At 45.4% G+C, this 23,371-nt stretch overlaps 1 protein-coding gene across 4 annotated transcripts in view; it reads right to left on the bottom strand.

Moving 5' to 3' along the window:
- Positions 1 to 23,371, bottom strand: part of NLGN3 (neuroligin 3) — a 1,023,628-nt gene that overhangs the window by 264,319 nt on the left and 735,938 nt on the right. For 3 of the 4 annotated variants that reach the window (XM_069612391.1, XM_069612393.1, XM_069612392.1), the window contains 2 exons: positions 5,458 to 5,517; positions 663 to 812 (listed from right to left, as the gene is read on the bottom strand). In XM_069612391.1, coding sequence (XP_069468492.1) covers positions 663 to 812; positions 5,458 to 5,517 — 210 coding nt within the window. The remainder of the gene's footprint in view (positions 1 to 662; positions 813 to 5,457; positions 5,518 to 23,371) is intronic. The other variant, XM_069612394.1, reaches the window with a different exon arrangement.

Genomic DNA, 23,371 nt, shown 5'->3' with positions numbered 1-23,371 from the left:
TTTGAAGTTGTTCTGACATAGAAGGACTGATGTTGAAATATCTATGCTGACGTAAGTACTTGGCGGGCAGGGGAAGGTATTCAAGATAAGAATAACTCCGAGAGAATCTTCAGCGAAGAGGGAAGTCTGTCTTTGTACAGACTGAATACATAAGATGTCTTTTCTGATGCAGGATAAGAAAAGGCCCGCTGACGTCAGTTCAACTCCATAGCTGAGTACACGAAATGAATGGACAGTTGTGTGAGTCTCAATTTACTTCTTACTAATGACATGTTGTTTGCTCCTAGGTCCTAGCTTTATATGGATCTATCTGAAAAAGTCAAACCCAACACTGAATCCCAAAAATGCCAGGGTTTTTCTCTAGACCCCCTGCAGGCACCCTGGTATCCAGTATTCCTAAGTAATCCCCCACCCCACTTACCATCTATATAGGTGTGAAAAAGTGCAAAACCTCAGTGAAGAATCTCACTTCAGCACTTTCTATGTTGTCTTGTTTGTGTCACAGAATTGTTGCCGCATTACAAAATCCCTTTGGATAACATACAATGATGGCATGTTGCCCACTGAGTCACAATGTCCCACCCCACATTCTGACACATCCCCTTTGTCCCGCTCTGACTGTGCTCCCTGAGTGTGCTCATTTGGCCCGTGGCGCTTCTTACCTAGAACTCCCACGCGGTAATTGAGCGTGATAACGATGATGTTGCCGTAGCTGGCGAGCACGCTCCCGTCAATCATGTTGCCGGTACCCTCCATGTATGAGCCTCCGTGGATATACACCATCACGGGTTTGGCGCCACTGTCCCGGATGTCTGGAAGAAAAGAGACAGATGTGACAGGTTGTTGCCATTGTGTTTCCGCTGGGGACCTGGACAGTCCGACCCTCCTAAAACTCAGCCCATCAAAGTAATTCATAATACAAAATAATAAGAATACCCGTTAAGTCAAAAGCAATACCAACTTCTCAGGACCTCGTCCGCCAACTTTAGGTCGATGGGCTTATAAATCACTGTCCCTTCCTTCCCAAACCCTCTTCCACATTGAGGTTGGCAACTGAAGAGGTACGATGCAAGGAGAAAGTGGACTTGGTCTTTATATATGTTGTGAATGCAATGTGCTTGAGCGATCATCCTGGGACCTTGTATCCCTTGGACATGTCTGCTTCTAGAAGAATCCCGTGGAAATTCAGGTGCCCTGAACGAGGACAAACAAAAGAGAGCAGCGTTCCTCTGGAGGCACGTCGATTCGGACTCTAAATACCTTTGCGAGAAGTCCCTCACTCTAGGTTTGGTATCTAGTTTAAAGCAAACAGTAAACAAATTCATTCACTTGACCTAGTTTCATGAAATTCTTTAGGGATTAGAAAGACTGGTCTTAGGTGGGGCCATCTTAAAAGAAAACCACATCTGTAGGGGTTGTTATATTTCCCAGGCTATCTGGAGGACCACTCCACCACTGGAGATCTTATGAATCGACCGCGTCCTTCCTTACGTATTGTCACTAGAGATGTATTTGTTCTATCTTGGTTGATAAGAGAATACCCTCCAGTTGTGTTGGACCAGGGCTATTTGCTCTACACTGACATTTGTAACTGTGAAAGATCATTAATTAACTGCAAGGAATGGAAATCGCACACTAGCGGTAATGCCAGGAGCGGGCCCACCATGGCAAAAACGTGGAGCTAATGGGGTACGTTTCAGGCTACTAAACGAAAGAACGTTGAAGGCCGCTGATGAACCACATGCCAAGGATGTTAAAATGGCCTCCTTCCAACTGTGATTCTGATCTGCCAGGGAGTGGAATACCATGGGATTATTAATCATTGCCTGCCATGAGCTGGAGGACATTTTCTAGCCTTGCTCCATCGAACAATTGACTTCCTACAATCACCTCCTAGTTGATATAGTTTGTGGACTTACTTCTAACACCTACTAATTGATTTTGTCCATAAACCTGCTTCTAGCACCTGTTGGTTGCTGTGGCCCATGGACTTTTTTTCTAGCACCTGCTAGTTGATATGGTCCATATACTTGCTTCTAGCACCTGCTAGTTAATGTGAGCCATGGACTTTCTTCTAGCACCTACTAGTTGATATGGTACCACCAACTAGTTGATATGGTCCACAGACTTGCTTTAGCACCTTTTGTTGATGTGGCCCATGGACATTCTTCTAGCACCTAGTAGTTGATATGGTCCATAGACTTTCTTCTAGCACCTGCTGGTTGATGTGGCCCATGGACTTTTTTCTAGCACAAACTACTTTATATGGTCCAAAGACTTTCTTCTAGCACCTGCTGGTTGATGTGGCCCATGGACTTTCTTCTAGCACAAACTACTTTATATGGTCCAAAGACTTTCTTCTAGCACCTGCTGGTTGATGTGGTCCATTGGCTTTCTTCTAGCACCTGCTAGTTGATATGGTCCATCGACTTGCTTCCAGCACCTACTAGTTGATATGGCCCATAGACTTGCTTCTTGCACCTGCTAGTTGATGTGGCCCATGGACTTTCTTCTAGCACCTGGAAGGTAATGCCACCCACAGACCTACTTCTAGCATCTGATAGTCGATAAGACCCATGGACTTTCTTCTAGCACCTGCAAGGGGACATGGTCCATGCCACCTGGGCATCTTTAGAACAGGTTTGTTTTCTCAGACAAAGGTTAGCGGTCAGACAGGAATCCCAAGAATGTCCCTTATTGGGACCCATAATCTCTTAGTGTTGACTGGGCCAGGGATCCAGGTTTGAGCCTGATTTCTGCAAATGTAATAGAGGTGACTGGACCCCTCCAACAGGAGCACTGCCTCATCAGGTCCTGTAAAGTGGTATTGCTTTACGAGGGGTAAAGGCTGTGAGGAGGCAGTTGGGGGAGGAGAGGGGCATAATCCCACATACCATGACATGAGTGCATCCGTCACATGAACACACGACACATGAGGGAGTACTGTAACTCTGGGGCAGAGTGATAAGGGTGGGGAGTCATAGCATAGCATAGCCTGTTGGGGGAGAGAAGGAGACCTAGAAGAGACAGGAACCAAAAATGGATGAGGTGCTGAAAAGAAAATAAATAAGTCCATGAAGGATGAGGAGAGGAGACGTGTTGAGGTTGGCCAGAGTGTAGGGGGCGTGGAGTCTTGAAGGCATGGTTACAGGGTAGGGTGGGTAATGCGCATGGGGTCTCTTGACCTGGGGCTGCAAGGGTTGGAAAGGTGAACATGCAAAGCACAGACTGCAAAGGTAAATTAGGACAAGCAAAGTGCTTAGGATGGCCTCTTCACTGAGGTTACAATGTAGCAAACTCCTTGCCCTCTCTGCCCAGGTGCTTCAAGCTGCTTGCCCTGCTGCCCAAGTGATTTAAGCTCCTTACACTGTCTGCCCACATGCATCATGCTCCTTGCCCTGCTGCCCAGGTGCTTCAGGATGGGTGTCCTGCCTGCCCAGGTTCTTTAAGCTGCTTTCCCTGCTGCCCAGGTGCTTCAAGCACCTCACCCTCTCTGCCCAGGTGCTTCAAGATCCTCGCCCTGTCTACCTATGTGTTTTAAGCTCCTCACATTTTCTGCCTATGATATAATATGTTATTTATAACGCGCTTAATACCCAGAGGTTTCTAAGCGCAGGCCCAGGGATCAAACCTGTGTTGCTCCGCGTGGTCTCGCTTCTTAGGAGAACACGTTGCCCCTGAGCTATCCTCCCGAGACTAATGTCCTTCAAGCTCCTCACCCTGTCTGCCAGTGTGAACCTGTGCCATAACTCTGCAGTGTAACCATCCTACTTTACCTTCCCTTTGAAAGGGCAAGACTTCATACTCCCCCACACTGGGGAGACCCTGGAATCTATAATCCCCGCCCCACCCAGGCAAGATCAGATGAAGAGCACCTCCTACTCCCTCTCTCTCCCAAGTGCAGGGGTAAGCAGTGACATCCACTCTGCCCACCCCTACACCAGAGAAGACCCAGGAGAGCCCAGCTGACGCCACCCTACCACGCAGTGTCTTTCGGGGCAGGGCTGAGGGAGCTCGTCCTCAGTGCAGTCTGTGTGTCTGAAGAGCCCACTGGCAGTTCCTAGGAGCTGCAGGAAGCCTCGTGGCTTCTTAGGTCGGGTGCCAACCTACCCCCACCCCAACCTGTCCATGAGAAGGTCCCGGTAGATTGGACCTGCGGTGGGCAATAGGTCAAGGCCAGCACGCTGAGGTACGCAGGTAGGTTTGATTGGGCATAGGGGTGTGGGTGGGAGAGGAATGGCGGAGAGAAGGGGTCCTATCCATGCACAGGCTGAGCAAGAAGTGCCTTTCACTGGATAAACACCCAATTCCCATTCATTTCAGCAACCCTAGGGAGGGGGTCTGTCTGGGGCTTGGGAAATGTGTCAGATTGAAGGGGGTTCTTCGCCACGGAATGATTCATGCATGGAGTTACCCCAGTCCCTACACAGGGTGGAGAGGGCGATGGGGGAGTTCAGGGGTTCATGGAGGTGTGGGAGTTAGTAGGCTCGGGCATCTATAGGGTTAAAAAATCGAGCAGCTGCTTTTTAGCCACACGTGGTTTATAGGCTGCTTGGAGGTTTGATGGCACGACATACACTAATTACACCGAGATATATGCGACTTATTTCACAATGGTAGCTTGGAAAGGGTTAGTGTGGTTTATGGGTCCTCAATACCTCAAAGGATGGCCCAGGAACCCCGAGTAATGTTCCCTGAGATGTCTGTGTGCAGACCTACTCTGCAGGGGGTGGGTGCTGGGTAGAAAGGTTGGGTGGGGCAAGGGTGCTGAAACAGTCACGTGGGAACCAGGTGACAGGGTAGAAAGGTTGGGGTAAGGATGCTGAAATGGTCACGTGGGCACCAGGTGACGGGGTAGAAAGGTTGGGGTAAGGATGCTGAAATGGTCACGTGGGCACCAGGTGACTGGGTGCTGTGTAGAAAAGTTGAGTGGGGAAAGGGTGCTGACATGATCACGTGGGCACCAGGTGACGCAATCTATTGCCACACATGTGAACATGAATGAAATGAGAGAATGGGGAATGGAAACCTCTGACGGGGAAGTTGAATGAGGTAACCCAGTTTTCTTTACTCCCCAAACGAATTCTCGCCCAATGGCCGGCGGGCTGTTGCCAAGGAAGCCAGCAGGTGCGCAGAGAAACTTGCCCACGCCAACCCAAGATGGCGCTCAACGGGGGCGCAGCCCCTCTCTTCCCCTCCACCTCCAGTCTGTGAATAAAAGTGGCCTCGCACATGCTGGGGTCACGGGCCCCGTGGGCTTCTCTGCATTGCACAACAGCAGAGAAAAATGCTCAAAAGAACAGAAGACACACATGTCAGCATTCCATCGGAACAGAAGTCTATCTAGAGAGGCGGGAAAATGCAGAAGGAGAGAAGGAAACAGAGACGGAGGGGAGAGAAAGAGAGAACCGGAAACGGTGGCATCATTCCATGCAGTGGCCCGGGGGCCACAAATACCTTCGTCTTCGTCGCCATCGTTATCGGCTAAGTCATCCCCCTGTTTCTTAGCGCTGGCTCCTGGGGGGACCAAAACACGGGGAGACAAAACCAAAAGAACAGAGAGACGAAAGAAAAACCAAGAAACAAAAAGAGAATTCAAAAATAGTGTGATTGCAGAAAAAGCAGCGGAGAAAATTACCTGCTCAAAGGGGGGCCTGGAAGGGGCGCCCGAGTCCGGACAGGCACGTGGGCACACTCACCACGCACGCGCACACGTCCACACACACACACACATCATCGAAAGAGGAAAAATATAACATGAGAAGAATAACTAAATAAAAAAATATCAAGGGAGGGGTGGGTGGAAAGCTTCAGCGAGACAAGTGTGTGACTACACACCCCTTATATACCGCGGACATACAGTCCCTGCCCACGCCAGAGAAGCTTGTATTGTAAAGGAGACAGCACGTGCGCCATTTGCCCACTCACCTGTGTCACCTGTCATTCATGGAGTGTGGTAGTCACTTGTGAGAGCTACCCCCCCCCACATATTTAAGAAGCAATTGATCAAATACATACAGTGATAAGAGCATTTAAACTCCAAAGTAACAACTTTCTTTTCAGTAAACCTGTGTGACCCCAGGGAAAACACAGGCACCACAAGGACCTGATTTACATGAAAATACGACCACACTTTTTTCATAATCAGAGCACACGTGAGGGCTGACGTGTACTCTTCTGGTTGAAGAGTCGTCTGTGCGCAGCCGGTGGGTTGGGTATCCCACCTTTGCGCTTCTTAAAGGGAGGTAGCCAGCAATATTCATGCCTGAACAATGTGAGGCAGTACCGGCCTTTGGAGGAAATTAATACAAATAGTATAGACCGGACACAAAAGGGGAGTGCCCCTCCTCCCATGTGAGCCACTGCCTTGTTTTGGACTTACAAGTCCACAGTACAAAGGAACATTTCGTTTTCAGAACCGTTTTCAACTTGCTCTCTTCCCTTTGCTTGTTTGTTTGTTTGTTTGTTTGTTATTGCGCGCCAAACCCATTAGGTAGCCGGGCGCAGTAGAGGTCAAGACAGCTTAAGCTTGGTTACATAATGTCCTCCTATTGTCGAACGCCTAGACGCCCACGGGCCTTAGTGGCGCTTATACATTTTAAATTAAATAAATAAAGAAGACTTTGTGGGTGCAGCATTCGAAGTATGGCGCAGCCAGCCCCTTTTCCTTTTGTTTGATACGTTCACAGCCTCTTCCTTTCCGCTGGTTTTGGTAGAAAAAAAGGACTGTGGGGGGATTTGGCCTCTTGCGAGATATATTGAAGGTTCCCTGGAGTTAAACATGTTAAAAGAAAGAATGGTGCAAGGGAGGGAGGTCCATATGCCTTTGAACATGCAGAACAAGTTAGTGATTTCCTTTGATTGGGCGGTTACCCAATGGCTCTACCAGAAGGAAGAGACGTGTCACTTATTGACTGCTTTAAAGCCATCCCAAGTCAGAGCCGGCGGCGCGACACTGCTGCACATTCTGTCCATTCTATTTAAGGTTGGGAAGCTCCAAGTTAAAGCACTAGCTTGAACCAGTGTTTTGTGTATTTATATTTTTGAAGCGGGGTGCCTTTGTCTACGCGGAGCTATATATGTTGAGTGGGTCCCGTCCAGTGTCTCGGCTGGTCTTTATCGGATGAACCCTTGGGGTTTAAGAAAATTGACCTTCAGCTGTGATGGGTCGCAATGCATTGAGATCCTGACTGTGCAGCGCCTGGGAGAGTGCAATGGCGTTGACCAGATATTCCAACTATGCTTGGGCACTTTTGTTGCCTGCTTGGTAGGGTCTTCCCAGGGACGTTATTTGGAGGTAGCTAGGGGTTGCAGCTGCGACCCCTTCTGTCTCCCTGGCTGCTCCTGCAGCCTCCTTCGCTACCCCTGACCAAAGAAAAACAGGTTCCAATGATTTAATGGCTGAAGGTTTAGGTCACTCTTGAGTGCTGCGTCCAAATAGGACATCCCCCAGCATTAAAAGCGGCAAATGTGCCCCACTTGCCTAGAAAGAAGCCCACAAAATGACACCACAGGGAGCAAAAAACCCTACCACAAGCCTTGTTGGTATAGCCAAAAAAATGTAAAATGTATATTCAAAGTATTTCTAGCATGTCCCAGGTTCTGCCATCAGATGGCCAAATACTTGCATCATACGCCAGATATTATTAGGGCCCACACTCCTTCTAACGTTAACACTATGCAACGGGTCCATGCTGCTTCTAGTATTAATACTTTGCACAGGGCCCACACTCCTTCTAACGTTAACACTATGCAACGGGTCCATGCTGCTTCTAGTATTAATACTTTGCACAGGGCCCACACTCCTTCTAACGTTAACACTATGCAACGGGTCCATGCTGCTTCTAGTATTAATACTTTGCAAAGGCCCACACTCCTTCTAACGTTAACACTATGCAACGGGTCCATGCTGCTTCTAGTATTAATACTTTGCACAGGGTTCACACTCCTTATAGCATTAATACTATACAAAGGGTTCATACCCCTTCTAGTATTAATACTTTGCACAGGGTGCACACTCCTTATAGCATAAAACACTATGCAAAAGGTCCACACTGCTGCTAGCATTAATTCTTTGCCACTCTCCTTGTTACTGTTTGGTCTGCAGCGCGTCATGCCCCCGCCATTTTTTATTCGATCCGCTCATAGGAAGTGGGTGTAGCATGCATCGCCATGCCCCGGTTTCGTAGGTGGGTTGTGCCTTTCCCTGATGTGTTGGTGCCTGTGGACTAGTCTGTTTTTCACCCAGATCAGGAGTGGCCTTGATTTGTAGTCTGTTTGCTATGGCGGTTCCTGCACATTTGGAATGTTCATCCGACTGTTTTGGTTTCCTTCTGGCTGTGTCGTCTCTGTTGTTTATCATCCAATAGCAGGAAATGATGATATTTTGTACGACGTCAGCTTTATCGGGACAGAGAAAGCGAATTGAGCTGCATTGGCGCTGCATGTAACCTGCACTGTTTAAGAGCTCGGAGGTAATTCCGACCCTGGCTGTAGGGGGTTAAGGGCACCGGTAGGATGCCGGTGCCATTAACCCCTACCGCCGCATTCCGAGGTCCCTTAGCGGGTCCCACTAAGGCCGTCTGGTTTTACCAGCCGCTCTTAGCGAGACCTGCTAAGGGACCAGGAAGCTAATAACGGGCCCGCTATTTGCGGGCCCGTTATTAGCTCCTTCCCCATTCCCATTAAACCCTATGGGGGCTCGAATGGTAATGGGGAATGGTTTTCTGAATGGGGACTTACCGGGTCCTCCAAGGTGGGAATGACCCGGTAAGTCCCCATTCAGTGAACCCGGACACAGGTTTGGAGGCAGCTATGGTGCTATTTGCACCATGGCTGCCTCCAAACCGGGCTCCATTACCGGGTTCCTTCAATGAGGAATAACCGGGTCATTCCAACATTTGAGGACCCGGTAATTCCTCCTGGCAGGAACCATTCCCCATTCCCATTTGAGCCCCCATAGGGCTTAATGGTAATGGGGAGGGAGGTAATAACGTGCACATTACAGATGGCCCGTTATTAGCTCCCTCTTCCCCTCGCGGGACTCGTAAACGACGTCTGGTTTTACCAGACGTCTGTTCCGGGTCCTGCAAAGGGAACTTCATAATCGGCGCTCCCGTAATGAAGGGTGTCGGTCCCATACCGGCACCCTTCATTACGTGAGCGCCAGTGTCGTAATGAGGCCTTTTGTTTTTCCTAGGGGCTTGCAGTTTGCAATATGATAACGGGAGGATAGCTCAGCGGGAACATGCTCACCTTGGAAACAAGACGACATGAAGCAACATAGGTTCGATCCCCTGGTGCGCGCTTAGAAACCTCTGAGTATTAAGTGCATTATAAATACGCAGCTAAGAAATATTCCTGTAACAGCGCCTCGATGCCCCGGGCTGTGTGAGCGCTTTAATGCAAATAAAAAATAACTCTCCCTGCTTCTGTTGTTGTGCGATCCCAGGGCACTTGAGATCACTTAACTTAGGGGGAGGAAGTCTTCCAAGTACACAAAAGGCTAAGGCGGTCTTCGAAATATGTGACTGGCAGGACGAACATTGCATTTCAACCGTTACTAAGGACACAGCCACAGGTTGCAATGCTACTTTGACACCTGGTCTTTATGTCAATAGGCAGAACACAGAAATACCTAAAACAACACATAAAGGGCCTCATTCCGACTTTGGAGATAACCATGCCGCTATTTGCGGCATGGCTGCCTCTAAAATCGTTCCGACTCCGACCTGGTGAATGGAGTCATTACGGTCCATTCCGAGTTCGGAGGGACCGGTAATTCCCCATTCACCAGGGCCATTCCCCATTCCCATTTGAGCCCCATAGGGCTCAATGGGAAGGCTGCAATAACGGTACTGTAAATTACGGTACCGTTATTGACCCCGGTGTCCCTTTGCGGGTCCCGTCCTTAACGCCTGCTAAAAACAGGCATTAAGGTAGGACCCGCAAAGGGAACTCGAGTAGGGCGCAAAGGGATTACCGGCACCGGTGTCATTACCGGTGCCCGGTATCCCTTTGCGCCCAGCTTGTAATGACCCCCAAAGAGTATTTTATGATTACAAAACTGCGAGTCTGATTGGTGGTCGCCTTGTCTGGTTAATGCTTCCTCAGATGAGAACATGGTTAATGCGCTCCAGGCGTAACCGCCTTCCTATTGGGAACCCCAGGGGCAAAATGGCATTGTGATGATGCCCTGGCATGCCTGGCCCATTCTGCTGTGTGTACAAAAAATAATTCTCAGTTATTTGTCTGCCAATGATTTAATATAATTCGTTCCCGCACCTTAGTACCAGTTTTAATTTACATGGCTTCGAACACTGTAGAGTCATACTGAGATGTTTGCAGCAAATTCCAGATGTTTGCATGTACTGGGTTCTTTGAACATTCTTAGCCGCATCTGTACGTATAACAGAACAGGGTTACATGGCATACACTGTTGTCTTCCCGCATGACAATGCACCCCGCTTGAAACTGAAACAATGAATTTTAACATGGCCTCATACGTACCTGTATATTCTATTGCACTTCAATCATTACCCTCCTCAGATGTACCTGCATATTCTATTGCACTTGAATTATTACCCTCCTCAGATGTACCTGTATATTCTATTGCACTTGAATCATTACCCCCCTCATATGTACCTGCATATTCTATTGCACTTGAATCATTACCCTCCTCATATGTACCTGTATATTCTATTGCACTTTAATCATTACCCTCCTCAGATGTACTTGCATATTCTATTGCACTTGAATCATTACCCCCTCACATGTACCTGCATATTCTATTGCACTTGAATCATTACCCTCCTCGTATGTACCTGTATATTCTGTTGCACTTTAATCATTACCCTCCTCAGATGTACTTGCATATTCTATTGCACTTGAATCATTACCCTCCTCATATGTACCTGTATATTCTATTGCACTTTAATCATTACCCTCCTCAGATGTACTTGCATATTCTATTGCACTTGAATCATTACCCCCTCATATGTACCTGCATATTCTATTGCACTTGAATCATTACCCTCCTCATATGTACCTGTATATTCTGTTGCACTTTAATCATTACCCTTCTCATATGTACCTGTATATTCTGTTGCACTTTAATCATTGCCCTCCTCAGATGTACTTGCATATTCTATTGCACTTGAATCATTACCCTCCTCAGATGTACTTGCATATTATATTGCACTTTAATCATTACCCTCCTCATATGTGCCTGCATATTCTATTGCACTTGAATAATTACCCTCCTCATATGTACCTGTATATTCTATTGCACTTGAATCATTACACTCCTCAGATGTACTTGCATATTCTATTGCACTTGAATCATTACCCTCCTCAGATGTACCTGTATATTCTATTGCACTTGAATCATTAACCTCCTCATATGTGCCTGCATATTTCTATTGCACTTGAATCATTACCCCCCTCATATGTACCTGCATATTCTATTGCACTTGAATAATTACCCTCCTCATATGTACCTGTATATTCTATTGCACTTGAATCATTACACTCCTCAGATGTACTTGCATATTCTATTGCACTTGAATCATTACCCTCCTCAGATGTACCTGTATATTCTATTGCACTTGAATCATTAACCTCCTCATATGTGCCTGCATATTTCTATTGCACTTGAATCATTACCCCCCTCATATGTACCTGCATATTCTATTGCACTTGAATAATTACCCTCCTCATATGTACCTGTATATTCTATTGCACTTGAATCATTACACTCCTCAGATGTACTTGCATATTCTATTGCACTTGAATCATTACCCTCCTCAGATGTACCTGTACATTCTATTGCACTTTAATCATTACCCTCCTCAGATGTACTTGCATATTCTGTTGCACTTTAATCATTACCCTCCTAATATGTGCCTGCATATTCTATTGCACTTGAATAATTACCCTCCTCATATGTACCTGTATATTCTATTGCACTTGAATCATTACACTCCTCAGATGTACTTGCATATTCTATTGCACTTGAATCATTCCCCTCCTCAGATGTACCTGTATATTCTATTGCACTTGAATCATTACCCTCGCCAGAACTGCCCCTTATTGTTTTTGTCTGATCATTTGATATGGAATTACATTGTGATGTTTGTGTGTATTGTTGACTGACACTTGCTTCGTACGAGATTGAACACTACATGCAGCTGTTTCTTGGAAGATTTGCATGGCTATTCTTTGCCAGACGGGGAGGCCTAAATATTGCTTGGTTGACAGAAGCAATTTGAAAGCTATTTCAGCAGAGTCACTTTTCCCCAGTTCTTTCGGAGATATGTCTTCCTTCTGACACCAACCGGTCAATATAGTAATTAATGAAAGGCTCCGGGGCCCAGATGCTGCGTGGGCTGGATCTTATCGCAGCGCGCCAAACAACCAGTTTAAAAGCTAGAATTGCTTGTCCCCGGTTTAGCCCAGATCTGAGTTTAGGGTGACAGCTAGCGAGGAGATGTCGGAAACTTTGACGGGATTGTCTATTTCTACTAATTGTACGCACCTGGAGGAGTCGCAGTCTCAATCTAGTCCCAAAAATCTCATGGCCTTTAGTGAAAACCATCGAGCTCCCCTTCTCTTAGGAGCAGTTGTAGAATTGATCAGTAAAGGGCCATAGATTGCTCATCATTTTCAGATCAAATCTTCGGCATCGTGGATCGTATCCATTTATCGACAATTGGTGGAGACCACTTTGGTGCTTAAGAGCACCTGTGTGCGGGAAGTGTTCTTTCTTAACAGCCGCGCACCTTTGAAATGGGATTAAAGAAAATGCTATATGCTAGCTCCGCAGGTGGTGACTCCAAATCAGCAATTGTCAAAAGGAAATATTTGTGGTCAGGACTAGCTATGGGATTCATTTCTGTCGTGTAATGCACCACACTTGTACACAACACGTTACCCTTGCCGAGGAAGGCAGTCTTGGATCAAGAACATATGCGTGGTTGAGATACTTCCTTGGCTGTCCTTGAGCGAGGGAGATTCCTTGAGCGAGGGATATCACTGCCGCTCGATACTGGTGCTTGCAATAATGTATAAGCCTAGTGGCATTTGGGGTTTCTTACGTCCCCAGAGTACGGAGCCAGCTATCCTCCGGCGCAGCTTCAATGATATCTTCTGCGTGCTCGATGACGGGGAGTCTCTTCATTGGAGATCTTGTGATCCTATAGCCCATCAGGCATTACTTCATATCCTTTGTTGTCGGATAGGAATTAAGAGGTGGTCCTTAATGGGATTTACTCCCAACTGGTCAATTGCTATCCGTTGGCTTGTTTGGGAGGTTGGGGCCATTAACATGTTCCTTTTAGTGCCCCATGGGTCGTGCCTTGCACGTACGTATTCAAGGTGTACACAGAGCCTCCAGGAGATCCAGTTGCTGGCGAAGGCGCCCACATGCAGTGCTTTCTGAGGGTGTCATTTAAAGATGGATTGCAAAAGACCATGGCATGTGTCCCTTTCGAGTTATTGGTTTAGGGTGATTACATCGAATACAGAGAATTGGTCGCATTTTTCTTTTTGACAGGTTGATTTTGTTTCATTTGTAAGGGGGGGAGACCCCCTTAACACCATTAGAAGAAAACATTAGGTGATCGGGAAGATTAAAAGTGTTAGGCGTAGAGTCAACATGGGAGGCAAGCAACCTCAGGTCGTCCTCGGACGGGGGATCTCTGAATGATCAGTGACGGGACCTGCTCTTCAGGACTACACATCCCATGATACCTAACCATTGATGGAGTAGTCAATCAAAACATCTGGTGATCCAAAAGATGCAGAACCGAGGCCCAAGGCGCATTATTACACACATTAAAATGGCTGAGAGAAGCGCGATGCCCAGTGCCTCATGACTTTGAGATCATAAGGTCTATGGGGTCGGTGGGTGCAGGGCGGTAGGAAGAAGTGGGGCGAGAGGGGTGACCTCAGGAGTGCAGGAGTGATCTGGGTGCCGCGCCAGTATGAAGAGGAGATGCACCCAAGAGGTATATCTCAGCGAGTAATGCACAGGTTCTCACCTCCAGTGTTGCATGTGTCCAGTGGATGCCTGTCGTGGGGCAGTGTGGGGGGGGTGGGCATTTATGACACGGACACATCACCTTCCCTGATGACTCGAGCCCACCTTCATCTACAGAGAAAATCCACTCCCTTGTCCGGCCTCCACTTCCTATAAGAAATTCTCTCTTATTGCGCTGACATTCAAAAGACCAGTCATTGGGTCTTTACCGACAAAGTCTAAAGCCGGTCTGAGCAGCCTCAGAAAGCCACTTTCAAACTTTCCACTTGCCGCTAAAATAATCTGGATGAGGGCGGTTACTCACCATCACCAACATCTGCAAGAGATCTAGTGATCAGGCCTAACAGCCGCCTCTTAGGCCGATGACCAAAAGAGGATGGGTGGTCATCCATATCGCTACACAGGGAGTCTCTATAATGCCTACACTTCACGAGCACCAAACCATGTGAGGGCATGAACTCCTGGCTGGTGCTATTTCATTAACACTACAACCAATGCAACATTACGTTCTGTTTCATTTAAGTCTTAATTGCTGAGATACAAGGCACGTTGACAGGGAGAGAAAAGATGTACAAGGGGTGATGTCCAGTGCCTAGAGAATCAATTCATATATACAGTGCCAAGACAATCCATTCCTATGTGTAGTACCTAGACAATAAAATCATATGTGCAGTGCCCAGACTGTCAAATCCTGTGTGCAGTGCCTAGACAATCCATTCCTATATGCAGTGCCTACACAGCCATTCCCGTGTGCAGTGCCTAGACAATCATTTCCTGTGTGCAGTGCCTCGACAATCAATTCCTACGTGCACTGCCTAGACAATCGTTGCCTAAGTGCAGTGCCTAGAAAATGAGTTCCTAAGCGCAGTGCCTAGACAATAATTTCCTAAGTGCAGTGCCTAGACAATCAAGTGTTACGTGCAGTGCCTAGACAATCAATTCTTGTGTTCACTGAAACAATGGTGCGAACATGAACACATTAAAACCCCCAGACGTATTAAACAGAACGCGAGATCTGTGTGCGTCGACATGCCTGTTTCAATTCGACCGAAACACCCTTGCCTGGGCTCTTCATCGGGACGCTTGCTTCCTCATGAATGTGGTTTTTGCCAACTGTAATTTCATCTCAAACCATGAGGATTCTAATCTTGTGAAGATCTCTTTGACCTCAGGGGAATGTTTAGTAAAAGGGGGCGGTGGCGTGGCACCCCAACACGTGGCGCCTGAGTTGCTGCCTCCCGCAATGGACCCCTGTCAGCATTAAGATTCCTCGTGTTGCCTGCAGCGGAACCGGTGGCCATACACTGCGCCATTCAAACATTCGACATTGGGGCACTGCGGTGCAGTGTAGCGCTTCGAGGACAGCATTACTCTTGGAAGCACCTTGTGAAGCACGCTGCTAGGGGACCTAGAGCGGTGCTCTGAGGACTAGCGCCATTTCTGAATCCAAGTGCCTGCACTTAGATGGGCGCCACTGGAAGGGCAAGTTAAAAAGCAAGCACCCGCCTTTCCAGAAGCTCCAGTGGGGTACCCCAGAAGAAGGAAACGTTTACTATCAAGAAGACAAGCCTGTAGCCCCCCTCTCCCCCCAAGCCCCCGAGCTAGAGAATAAAGGGGTCGTGTCTCTGCAGAGCCTTGCCAGAGAGCAGTGGCAAGAACACCTCCCACCATGCCATGCTGTGTGGCTTTGCTCCTCCCCCACCCACCATGAGCATCTAATCCAACCTTCTCCTAGCTTCCAAAGAACTGGGTAGGCGGCTTCTGAGTCACAATACCCGACCTGTCCCTTTACTATGACTGAGCACCCAGTTGGCTGATGGCACCATGTTTGCCAGGGGCTGTACATGAGCGAACCATAAGCCGTACCCCCCTCGAAAAGCCGACCAGAAAAGCTGGAAGCGGTAGAGTAAAGAAAACACAACATATGTCTATACTGCCTGGAGAGGCTGCCCCCACCCGAGCCAAAGAAAAGGAGCCGGGGGTCTAACAAAGGAGAACACACATGAGCTCCCCCCCACCCCCCAGAGCGTCTGACCTCTCCAGGCTCCAGTCTCCAGCTCACCCCAGGAAGCCAGGTGCAACTCCCAAGTGGCCAGGTATGGCTCTTCTCCTGTGATTGGTTCTACCCCCTGTCGCTCCCAATGGGTCATCACTGGACTTGAACATCATTGGGCAGCACCGGCCCTCTGGGCTGAAAGACAGGCCACCACAGTCCAGGCAGGTTAGGTTGACCACTTCAATTAGGGAAGTTAGGTATATTTACCCCCCCCTGTCACCCAGCCTACAGCTCCCAGGGCCATACAAAAGAAAAGGCACCCAGAACCATAGTACAAGTGTCCCCAACATGAGCAGACAGCCACACAGTCATGTTCAACCATGCGCTTCTAATAAAACAATTAAGGGGAGTCCTTACTGTGGAGCACCAGAGGTCACTCCCCCCCACCTAAAGAGATGGCGAGGGGGTTCTGAGATCAAAAGGGAGAATTAGCCGCACTACCACTCACACAGTGGTTCCAATTAAGAGGAGGGAGAGGGGGGTCACGCACTTCACCCTTGCCGTATTGTCTACACAGATGAAGGCAGACTTGTGGACACTCAGTGACGCCAAGATGGAGGTATTTGAAATCAAAGTAGATACTAGAGTCCAGCTGCCAGTTGGCGGTCCCAGTACCTCAGGGCTGACCCCAAGCCTGGTCAACGAGCCTGAACACAAGGCCTCACTTACAGCTTGTATTTGCTGTCCTTATGCACGTATTTACTCCCTCATAGGAGCAGAATCAGACCATATGTGAGGTCATATGTTAGGGGGTCTCCGTGCAGGGCCTTTCCATGTCCAGAGTGGACCGATGTAATCCCATCTTCTTAGGCGGCCAGCCAAAGCTTCAACGTAGTATATATGCCTGCAGTGGGCCTCCGCATTGCTTGGTTCCTGGCATATTGGCCACTTACCTGTGCCGCATGCACAGCGACTATTCTGAGCCTGTTCTCTACACCCATCAACAAGACTAAGCAGCACCAGCCAACGCGCTCCCTTCCATACTACCTTATGTCTCTTAATAAAAGAAGGAACTCTCTGGCAGTCTCAGGAGAAGACTCCCGACTGTCTAGCCAGCTGTGGCGGAAAGACAGCAGGGCCCATGCAAGAGAAGCTTGGCGCGGAGGGTCTACTCACCACTCGCGTACCTTCCCTGCCACATTATCACCACCAACCCTTCAGACTGGTGGCCATGTGGCCAGCCTATTTGGCTATGACCACATGAAATCACCCGGGAGTCACAATCATCAGGAGCACACGTCCCGTTGGCTAATTGACAAACCTGCAAACCAGCCCCACCCATCCTTGATTTCTCCTGAAGCTCTAGTGTGGGTCCAGCAGAAATGGATCAGAACCTGGAACTTTGCAGTACCAAAGAACATGTAAATATGCGCCCGCAGAGCATGGGTGTTACCTTTGCTGCATCAGTGAGGTGCAAGATCCCTGTGTCAGGGGTGCAGGGGATAGCTGGACATGTGCGCCTTGTGTAATATAGACCTGATGCACAGGTACGCAGTGGTAGGGGACCTCTGAGGGCTGTGAAACTCCTGGTCTCTGGAGGAGGAGGAGGACGCCCGACCCTTGCTAGGCTTAGAGGCAGCGATGAAAGCTCCAAGCCATGGGTCTGGGTAGGGCAACCGAGGAGCCAAATTTTCCTCTTGGCCCAAGATAAGGACATGTTGGAGAGGCAACACCTGTGTGCAAGCAGGATCTGACAGATGCTTCTCTTCGTCTGAATTCCTTCACATGGCAGAGTAAAACATATGATCTATTCTCCCTGCCCCGTCAGCAGTATGGAGCGTATTGGATTATGAGTATAAACCACCATGAACTAGTTTCTGAATGGTGCAACCAAATCACATTTATCACAGCTCTTCCTCCAAGCTGGTCTGTGTTTGGGCTGTGGCTCAAACTATGGAGTCTGAAACATTCAGGGCAGACTGGTAGCTACTGAGGCACCCACACCCTCCAAATCCTTGCTCCCCAGAAGGGTTTGTCCAGGGCACTGAGCTAAGCCTGCTTTAGTGAAGGGCGCCTTTGAAAAGAGAGGCACGAAGCAGGGCTCTAATAGAAGCGCAAGGCACGTCTTGATATCAGAAACTCAAGCTCGGTCGGTGCCTTTAGGTGTGAAGGTCTGCGGGGGAGTGAGAATGTGGTAAATTACTGGGGATGCTGAAACTTCCATCATCAGTAACTTCCATCATAAGCAGAGCCTTGAAAAATGCAGGTGGCGACTTATAATGATTTGCGCTGCACTAATATCATCAGGGATGGAAGAACATGATTATACTGGAATATAGTCATCATGACCAGAGCAGGTCTAGATTAAAATGAAATAATCTTAATTACAATATAACGTGCATTCATACATAACGGGCTGCATTGGAATGGTCTGTGATGGAGTGGAAGCTAGTATAGGCTATGTGTATTGGAATGAAATGATCTGTATTACAATATAATTTGGATTAATAAATAATGATCTGATTTAGGATATAATGTAGACTCATGTGCAATGATGTGGAATGGGGTATAAAGATCTGGATTATAATATCATCATCTGGGTTAGGATATACTATGGATTCATATGTACTGCTCCACATTGTGATATAATTATCTGGATTATAATATCATCATCTGGGTTAGGATATACTATGGATTCATATGTACTGCTCCACATTGTGATATAATTATCTGGATTAGAATACAATCATCTGGGATGAGATATAAAATGGATTCATATGTACTGCTCCACATTGTGATATAATTATCTGGATTATAATATCATCATCTGGGTTAGGATATACTATGGATTCATATGTACTGCTCCACATTGTGAGATAATTATCTGGATTAGAATACAATCATCTGGGATGAGATATAAAATGGATTCATATGTACTGCTCCACATTGTGATATAATTATCTGGATTATAATATCATCATCTGGGTTAGGATATACTATGGATTCATATGTACTGCTCCACATTGTGATATAATTATCTGGATTAGAATACAATCATCTGAGATGAGATATAAAATGGATTCATATGTACTGCTCCACATTGTGATATAATTATCTGGATTATAATATCATCATCTGGGTTAGGATATACTATGGATTCATATGTACTGCTCCACATTGTGATATAATTATCTGGATTAGAATACAATCATCTGGGATGAGATATAAAATGGATTCATATGTACTGCTCCACATTGTGATATAATTATCTGGATTATAATATCATCATCTGGGTTAGGATATACTATGGATTCATATGTACTGCTCCACATTGTGATATAATTATCTGGATTAGAATACAATCATCTGGGATGAGATATAAAATGGATTCATATGTACTGCTCCACATTGTGATATAATTATCTGGATTATAATATCATCATCTGGGTTAGGATATACTATGGATTCATATGTACTGCTCCACATTGTGATATAATTATCTGGATTAGAATACAATCATCTGGGATGAGATATAAAATGGATTCATATGTACTGCTCCACATTGTGATATAATTATCTGGATTATAATATCATCATCTGGGTTAGGATATACTATGGATTCATATGTACTGCTCCACATTGTGATATAATTATCTGGATTAGAATACAATCATCTGGGATGAGATATAAAATGGATTCATATGTACTGCTCCACATTGTGATATAATTATCTGGATTATAATATCATCATCTGGGTTAGGATATACTATGGATTCATATGTACTGCTCCACATTGTGATATAATTATCTGGATTATAATATCATCATCTGGGATGAGATATAAAATGGATTCATATGCATTGATCTGGATTAGGATTACATTATCTGGATACAAATGACATCACCTGGATTTGTTTGTAAAGTGGACTCATATGTACTTATCTGGATTGGTATATAATCATCTACATGATAAAGAAATCCTCTGGGATAGGTGTGAAAACAAGGAAATAACATGAGGCAGGGTAACCAAAAAGGAAACACACCAAACACAGGTTACAAAGGAACATACAAAGTACTTTATTTTATACTGAATCCAGTTCCAAAGAACAGAACAAAATTCAGATAGCTATCGACCCTCAGTACAACACAGCAAACTCCGGCGTGGTTCGGTGTGCTCAGTGAGTGCAAATATTCATTTGAACAGTCAGGCTTTTATACATTTCTCCAGCCTGTTGTCCAGCCTTTCTGCAGGTTAACCATTCCATAAATAATGTACTGCTCTAGGGTCCCTTGCCAGGTCAAATCTAGTTCATCTTAGGTTTATACATTAACAAGAAGAAATGGTAATAATGTATGCTCTAGGCCTAACATTACAATGCGGGACTTAGTTTATACAATGTAGTTAAGCAGGTGTTCTCATTCAATTATAGATCAGTTTCGGTGATACAGGTAATCCATTGCACACAGGTCAGCAGAAGGACAAGGTCTCAGCTCATGACCCTAACAAGTGGCCTGCAGGCAAGTTATACATTAGCTGTACAGAGGTCATGACAATCGAGTTCTGTTCTGAATAACATAGGCTATCATTTTAGCTCACATGGTGACTTTATAGAGCAAGAAAACCTAAAATGGCGGCTTGACCCAAAATGACAGTTTACATGGTTTCTAAGGTCAGGACCTTGCAATGCGAGTTTATTCACATGTAGTTTATAAGCAGCTTGTTAGCAGCTTGCCGTAGGCCAATATACATATATTCACAGCAATAGGAGGCACGATATAATTTCTAGTTTGACATAGGGTATAATGTGCATTAATATTTACTCATCTGGACTGGGATATAATGATCTGGATGACAATGAAATCATCTTGGTTAGTATATAATGTGGATTCATATGTACTGATCTGGATTGAGATATAATGATCCGGATGACAATGAAATCATCTTGGTTAGTATATCATGTGGATTCATATGTACTGATCTAGATTGAGATATAATGATCTGGAAGACAATGAGATCATCTCGCTTAGTATATAATGTGGATTCATATGCACTGTCTAGATTGAAATATAATGATCTGGATGACAATGCAATCATCTTGGTTAGTATATAATGTGGATTCATATGTACTGATCTGGATTGAGATATAATGATTTGGATGACAATGAAATCATCTTGGTTAGTATATAATGTGGATTCATATGTACGGATCTGGATTGAGATATAATGATTTGGATGACAATGAAATAATCTTGGTTAGTATATAATGTGGATTCATAGGTACTGATCTGGATTGAGATATAATGATTTGGATGGCAATGAAATCATCTTGGTTAGTATATAATGTGGATTCATATGTACTGATCTGGATTGAGATATAATGATCCGGATGACAATTAAATCATCTTGGTAAGTATATAATGTGGATTCATAGGTACTGATCTGGATTGAGATATAATGATTTGGATGGCAATTAAATCATCTTGGTTAGTACATAATGTGGATTCATATGTACTGATCTGGACTGGGATATAATGATCTGGATGACAATGAAATCATCTTGGTTAGTATATAATGTGGATTCATATGTACTGATCTGGATTGAGATATAATGATTTGGATGGCAATGAAATCATCTTGGTTAGTATATAATGTGGATTCATATATACTGATCTGGATTGAGATATAATGATCCGGATGACAATGAAATCATCTTGGTTAGTATATAATGTGGATTCATATGTACTGATCTGGATTGAGATATAATGATTTGGATGGCAATGAAATCATCTTGGTTAGTATATAATGTGGATTCATATGTACTGATCTGGATTGAGATATAATGATCCGGATGACAATGAAATCATCTTGGTTAGTATATAATGTGGATTCATATATACTGATCTGGATTGAGATATAATGATCTGGATGACAATGAGATTATCTTGGTTAGTATATAATGTGGATTCATATGTACTGATCTGGATTGAGATATAATGATCCGGATGACAATGAAATCATGTTGGTTAGTATATAATGTGGATTCATATGTACTGATCTGGATTGAGATATAATGATCCGGATGACAATGAAATCATGTTGGTTAGTATATAATGTGGATTCATATGTACTGATCTGGACTGGGATATAATGATCCGGATGACAATGAAATCATCTTGGTTAGTATATAATGTGGATTCATATGTACTGATCTGGACTGGGATATAAGGATCTGTATGAGAAGGAAATCTGGATTCGAATATAACTTCAATTCATTTACGATGAACTGCATTGGAATATAATGATCTGGATTTTAATAAATGATGTGGTTTGCAATATAATAATCTGAGGTCGTTGGGATGCAATTAAGTGAATTGGGACATTATGATCTGGATTAGAATGGACAAACTCAATTACAATACAATGAATTGGATTGAAATATATGACAACAATACAAATTTAATCTATATATGGACACATGGATTAGAATTTGAGTGAAATTATCTGATTCTGAATGAAATTAGCTGGATTAAAAAATAATGTGGATTAGCCCATAGTTATCTCATTTGGATTAATGATTTCTGTTTCTGTATAATTATCTGGATTTAAGTAACTAAAATAGATTATACCAGGGAAAAGATCTGTAACCTGGGCCACTCCAGATGTTTTGAAATATGACTCCTGTGGTCCTTCCTGAGATCAAGAGTGATAGCCAATCACTCTTAAAAGCAGTGAGTGCTGTAGTCCAAAACATCAGGAGAGGTAAAGGTGGCACAATCCTTCATGGTTTGGTGTATAATGATCTGCAACAGACTATAGATATGCAATAACACCCAATCCAGCAGGCCGGATTAGGTGGTAACGACTCGGAGTCCAAGGCACAGGCCTGCATGCCCCGATGAATTTAATGATGTGTGTTATTGATATTAGCACCCCGGGTTTCCATTCCGAGGTTCAGACAGCAATGTATTTTGCATGAATGAGCAGGATGCGCTTGTGGCACCCTGTTCATTCATTCAAAATGCTTACCTAAGATGGCCGCCATGGAGCTGGAAGACAGTGCTCCATGTGGAGTCCCTCTTCCATTTCCATCTCAGCCTGAAACACTGGAGTGGCGGCAGCAGCTGCGTCATCACCAAAAGAATAAGGGGAGTGGTGTAGGGGGGTGAGAGGGAAGGGAACAGTGAACTGAGGACAGGGGAGAGTGGGAGAAAGATGGCAGGGCGGAAGAGCCGCCTTCAGGTTGCTGAGAACATGGGCTTGGATTGAAGGATTCAGCCCGCGATCCGAGCATCCTGTTTGGTTGGCTTCTCCACCCCGGGTGCTAATTTAGATTATG

The sequence above is a fragment of the Ambystoma mexicanum genome, chromosome 5p, assembly GCF_040938575.1.
Source record: "Ambystoma mexicanum isolate Mex_15411 chromosome 5p, UKY_AmexF1_1, whole genome shotgun sequence".
NCBI classification, from domain to species: domain Eukaryota; kingdom Metazoa; phylum Chordata; class Amphibia; order Caudata; family Ambystomatidae; genus Ambystoma; species Ambystoma mexicanum.
Note: the sequence above shows the minus strand (reverse complement) of the source record. Positions and strands in the feature narration are given on the sequence as shown.